The sequence below is a fragment of the Verticillium alfalfae genome, genomic scaffold (assembly GCF_000150825.1).
Source record: "Verticillium alfalfae VaMs.102 supercont1.11 genomic scaffold, whole genome shotgun sequence".
NCBI lineage: Eukaryota > Fungi > Ascomycota > Sordariomycetes > Glomerellales > Plectosphaerellaceae > Verticillium > Verticillium alfalfae.
This window is the reverse complement of record NW_003315028.1, coordinates 460519-464625: the sequence shown is the minus strand read 5'-3', so window position 1 is coordinate 464625 and position 4107 is coordinate 460519. Positions and strand designations below refer to the sequence as shown.

Below are 4107 nucleotides of genomic sequence, written 5' to 3'. Positions count from 1 at the left end.
TTGTCGGGACCAAAGGCTTGCGCGGGTCGATGAAAGGAAGGTCAGGATCTTGCCCGCACTTTCTACACTCCGCTACAGAAAGGATCAGTCAGTTGAGCTGGTATGCGGCTTGTCGACAGAGTTTCGCCGGTAAGCTACGGAAATGGCCGGGGAATTTGGGGCTTGGGGGACTATGGGGCGGGTGATGCAACATACACGCCATGGACGACGGGAGGGGGTTGTTGAGACCCATGGTTAGTCGTGACCGGGCTTGACGAGGTATCCTAAGTCGAGGAGGGCAGACGAAGCTGGAGGGGAAGGAGGAGGAGGTAGGAAGAAGGCTGACAGGGGGGCGGGGTGAGCGAGGATGGAAGAAGTGTCGTGGAGTTTAGGTCGTAGGTATAGCCAGTTAGTTGTAGGAGGATCGGGTGGGCGCAGGCGCAGGCGCGAGTGAGTGATGGCGGGTCGGATTACGTAGTGGGGGTCGGGGCAGTTGGGTTCCCTCTCGTTTGCGGCACTAAGTCTTGGCTGCGCAGCTCAACCCAGATGGGTTTGATCAAAGGCGTGGCAAGATGCTGAGACATAAAGTAAAGCTCGATCGAGGAGGAAGCCGGAGGGCCGGCACGCGCGTCGCAGGCAGGTCGGGCTTCTCCCGAACTCGAAATTTGACGAGGCTCGCGGTCGCCAGGTATCTACCTAGGTACTCACAGAGGTACCTACGGGACAATCCCAACGTCACGTCAGACTGGCACCCACGGACTTCAGAGGCGGAAGCTATGGGCAGCAGGCCGCCCATCATTCTGCGGGGAAAGAGCACCCGACACCGCTGTACGCTGCAACCTAAGTCTGCTGAGGGAAAGAAGCGGTGGCCGGTGCATCGCTCCGGTGTCACGCTGAGCACGCTCCCCGCGCACGATGCGCCCTCTCCACTACTACTAGTAACTAGGTACTTTGGTAAGGTACCTTAGGTGGTCGGTAGCGATTGGTGTGCTCGCTTCTCGTCACTCAGATGGCACCAAGAGAGTGCTGGACCGCCGTGTCTCGGCCCCCACCCCTGCCCAGGCCATCCCCCCTGTGACCTTCTGCTCCGGCTGGGGTTCGTCACTCTCTCGCCCCCCCTTGTTCTCCATATGCGAAAGAGCCGAAGTCCTGTTACACGCAACCTCACTCCCGCCTCCGACGACAAGACCAACCGAACGAACATCCTACCGCGCCACCCATCAACGACACAGCTGACGAAACACGCTTACCTGCTGCTGCTGCCTCGACTGTCATCCGTACGGTTCGATCCTCTCCACCGCTGACTAGCCATCACCGCCGATCGACGTCGCATCCCGACCGCGGCCCACGGCCCACGTGAAACATCGCCATCAGCATCACTTCCATCGCCTGTCCCCCCTCCTCCGTCCACCATGTCCGAAGCCTACGAACGCGAGCGTCAGAACAACGCACGCCTCGACGAGCTCTCTTCCAAGATCTCCGCCCTGCGCGGCGTGACCGTTGACATCTACGACAACGCCCGCGCCCAGGATGTCATCGACAACACCGTGCGTCTCCCGTCCCCCCCGCGGCTTTGTCTCGCGACACTCGGATACAGCAAATCCTCCGCTGCCACATTCTGCCTGCCGCCCCTTCTTCTCTAGACACTCTCAGAACAGCTGACACAAGAAACACGCAGTCCGACACGTTCTCCTCCATGTCCACCTCCCTCAAGGGATCCGCCTCGCGCATGGGCCGCATGGCCGCCTCCGGGAACAAGGTTGCCATCTTGAAGCTGTCGGGCATCATAATTGGTGTCTTCATCTTCCTGTATTACGTATCCAAGCTGTTCTTCTGAGCCCATACGTGAGTGCTGTGAGCACGTGCGACTCGAGAGGCCGGCTCGAGATGAATAGCGGAGGACGAGATGGCATGTTCAAGATATTAAGATGATGAGGTCGGGGCATTGCGGCTTAGTCGCTGTGTGTAGAACGAGAGGGCGATACATAGTCGGAAGGAGAATGGTGGGATTGAGTCCACACATGCATGGCACGGAGTCTAGGATTGCAACTTAAGGGGTTTGGGTCTTCACTTTTTTCGTGTTCCAAAAAATAAAATACCTCTAGCACCAGGAGTAGCAAAGCGGGTTTGGTTTAAATTTCGTCATTTTTGCAGGTTCCTCGTTGTATGCTTTGTCTAGACAAACGCTCGCCAACCCGTAATTCGCACATGGCCGGCTGCACTTCACCCGGGCAATGGACTGCTTCACTCCACTGTCTTCCCCTGCCCACATCAAGTCTGCAACTCCCCCCTTGAGCCTGGTGAGTCTTCTTTTTTAAAAAGCCGCAAGACCACAAAGCTACTGCCACACATTGGAGAACAAATCATCACTGCCCCCGCCGAATCCACCAGTCGCCGGCTTCGCCGTACCGTTGCCGCTTCCCGTTGCCGGGCCCGTGCTGCTCGCCCATCCGCCAAACTCCTCGTCAGCCCGACACCTTGGGTGCCGTGCTGAAGCCGCCTGCCGCACCGGGACCAATGGGCGGTGTTGGGCCGAAAACCCTCCCGAGGCCACCTGAGGCGCTGCTGGGGCGCACCCCCAGCCGCCCAAAGTCGCCGGTTGACGCCTTGGGCGCTTCGGGCGCCTTGGCAGGCGCAGCGGGCTCAGGGGCGCCCCAGGCGCTAGAGCCCCAGACATCGGAGCCGGAAAAGTTGGAGGATGAAGCAATGACTGGCGAGACGGCTGCTGGCGCCGGCGACGGCTGAGAGGGCTTGGGCTGGGCGGAGAGGTTGAAAACAGAATTGCTGTTGACAGGAGGAGAAGTCGCCTTGGGTGGCGGGGTCGAGCTCGACACGGGGGAAGAGAGGTCGAAAAGGTCGCCCATAGTTGAGGTGGATTGAGCGGGCTTGGGTTGAGCAGGGTTGGCGGTAGGCGGTGCAGGCGAGCTCGACCACCCAAAGCCGCCAAAGCCGCTGTTAGAGGACTGCTGCTGATGGGAGGAGGCTGCCGGCGCGGAGGGCTTGGAATCGAAGAAGCTGCCACCACCCAGCCCACCGAAAGCGTTCGAGGAAGCCTGGTTTGCGGGTTTGCTGGCCTGGGGAGCGCCAAAACTGGCGAAAGGGTCTGCCGCGGCGGGCTTGGAGCTGGTAGTGTTGGAGAAGCCGAGGTTACCAAAAGCGTCGTTCATGCCTCCTAGCGAGGACTGTTGCTGCTGCTGCTGCTGCTGCTGCTGTTGCTGTCCGAATCCTTGTTGCTGGAACGTCGGCGAGGCCATGCCACCGAAAGATCCCTGCTGGGCATGTCCGCCCTGCTGCTGCTGCTGCTGAGCTTGTGGCCGCGGTGCTGTGGCGTAAAGAGAGAGAATCGATTGCTTCAGGTCCGGGCGCGAGTTGGCAGCCGCGGCGCCACCAGTACCGGTAGTGCTGGCAGGGCGGGGAGGTGCTGCAGGTTCGCCGAAGAAGTCCAACCCGAGCAGCGAATCCTTAGTACTCGTCGTCTTAGGGGCGGCCGGCTGCGCCTTGGGTGGTACGTTGCCGGTGCCGGGTCCGGCAGAGCTGGGCCCTCTGAGGCAAATCGTCGCCGCCGATCAAGTCGGCCTGCGGGGCAGGGATGTTCCTCGGAGCTGCCGACTTCCCGACAGACGCCTTGCGAACCGACTCCCTCCTCTCAACGACCTGCTTCTCCTTGACAATGCTCAGTGGAACGTCGTCGTCACCGTCAACGTCGAGAGTCGCGGGATCTGGTATGCCGCCGTCCATGACCCATCGCTTAAGTTCGTATTTGGTGCGGATAAAGTTTTCGATCTTGGCTTCGGAGGGTACGTGGCCCGGAGCGAGCTTGGCCTCCCAGTATTTCTGCGCGCGCGCGTTGCCCCAGCTCAGAATGCTCTGCAGTTGCTCATCGGTCCAGGAATCGAGGTCAACAGACTTGACACGGCTGATATGGGTGCCCATGCCTCTGTGGATGCCGGAGCATCGAATGCAAACGAAGACGCCGAGGTTCCAGCTGGCCCATCGAGGATCTGCGAGAGCAACCAGTTAGTCAATCGTCGGTCGCATAAAGCAATGCAGTACTCACGCTTGTTTCTCTTGCAATCAGCACATATCTTGTTGCATCATTTCAGCAGACTCTATCGTCTGCGTATCTCG

The 4107-nt window shown here is 59.8% G+C and overlaps 3 protein-coding genes across 3 annotated transcripts in view; 1 reads left to right on the top strand and 2 right to left on the bottom strand.

Moving 5' to 3' along the window:
- The window catches only part of VDBG_07962 (SH3 domain-containing protein), a gene marked incomplete at both ends in the record, with an annotated part of 1520 nt that extends 1288 nt beyond the window's left edge, over positions 1-232 (bottom strand). Inside the window, one exon of the mRNA XM_003001657.1 lies at positions 196-232. Coding sequence (XP_003001703.1) covers positions 196-232 — 37 coding nt within the window. The remainder of the gene's footprint in view (positions 1-195) is intronic.
- A 1159-nt stretch (positions 233-1391) lies between these two features.
- VDBG_07961 (conserved hypothetical protein) lies at positions 1392-1816 on the top strand (the record flags this gene model as incomplete). Its single annotated transcript, XM_003001656.1, has 2 exons — positions 1392-1526; positions 1658-1816. 2 exons carry the CDS (start codon positions 1392-1394, stop codon positions 1814-1816), a joined length of 294 nt encoding a protein of 97 aa, XP_003001702.1.
- Positions 1817-2444: 628 nt separating this feature from the next.
- VDBG_07960 (stromal membrane-associated protein) lies at positions 2445-3912 on the bottom strand (the record flags this gene model as incomplete). The annotated part of the gene is made up of 2 exons (XM_003001655.1): positions 2445-3522; positions 3602-3912. 2 exons carry the CDS (start codon positions 3910-3912, stop codon positions 2445-2447), a joined length of 1389 nt encoding a protein of 462 aa, XP_003001701.1.
- Positions 3913-4107: the final 195 nt, after the last annotated feature.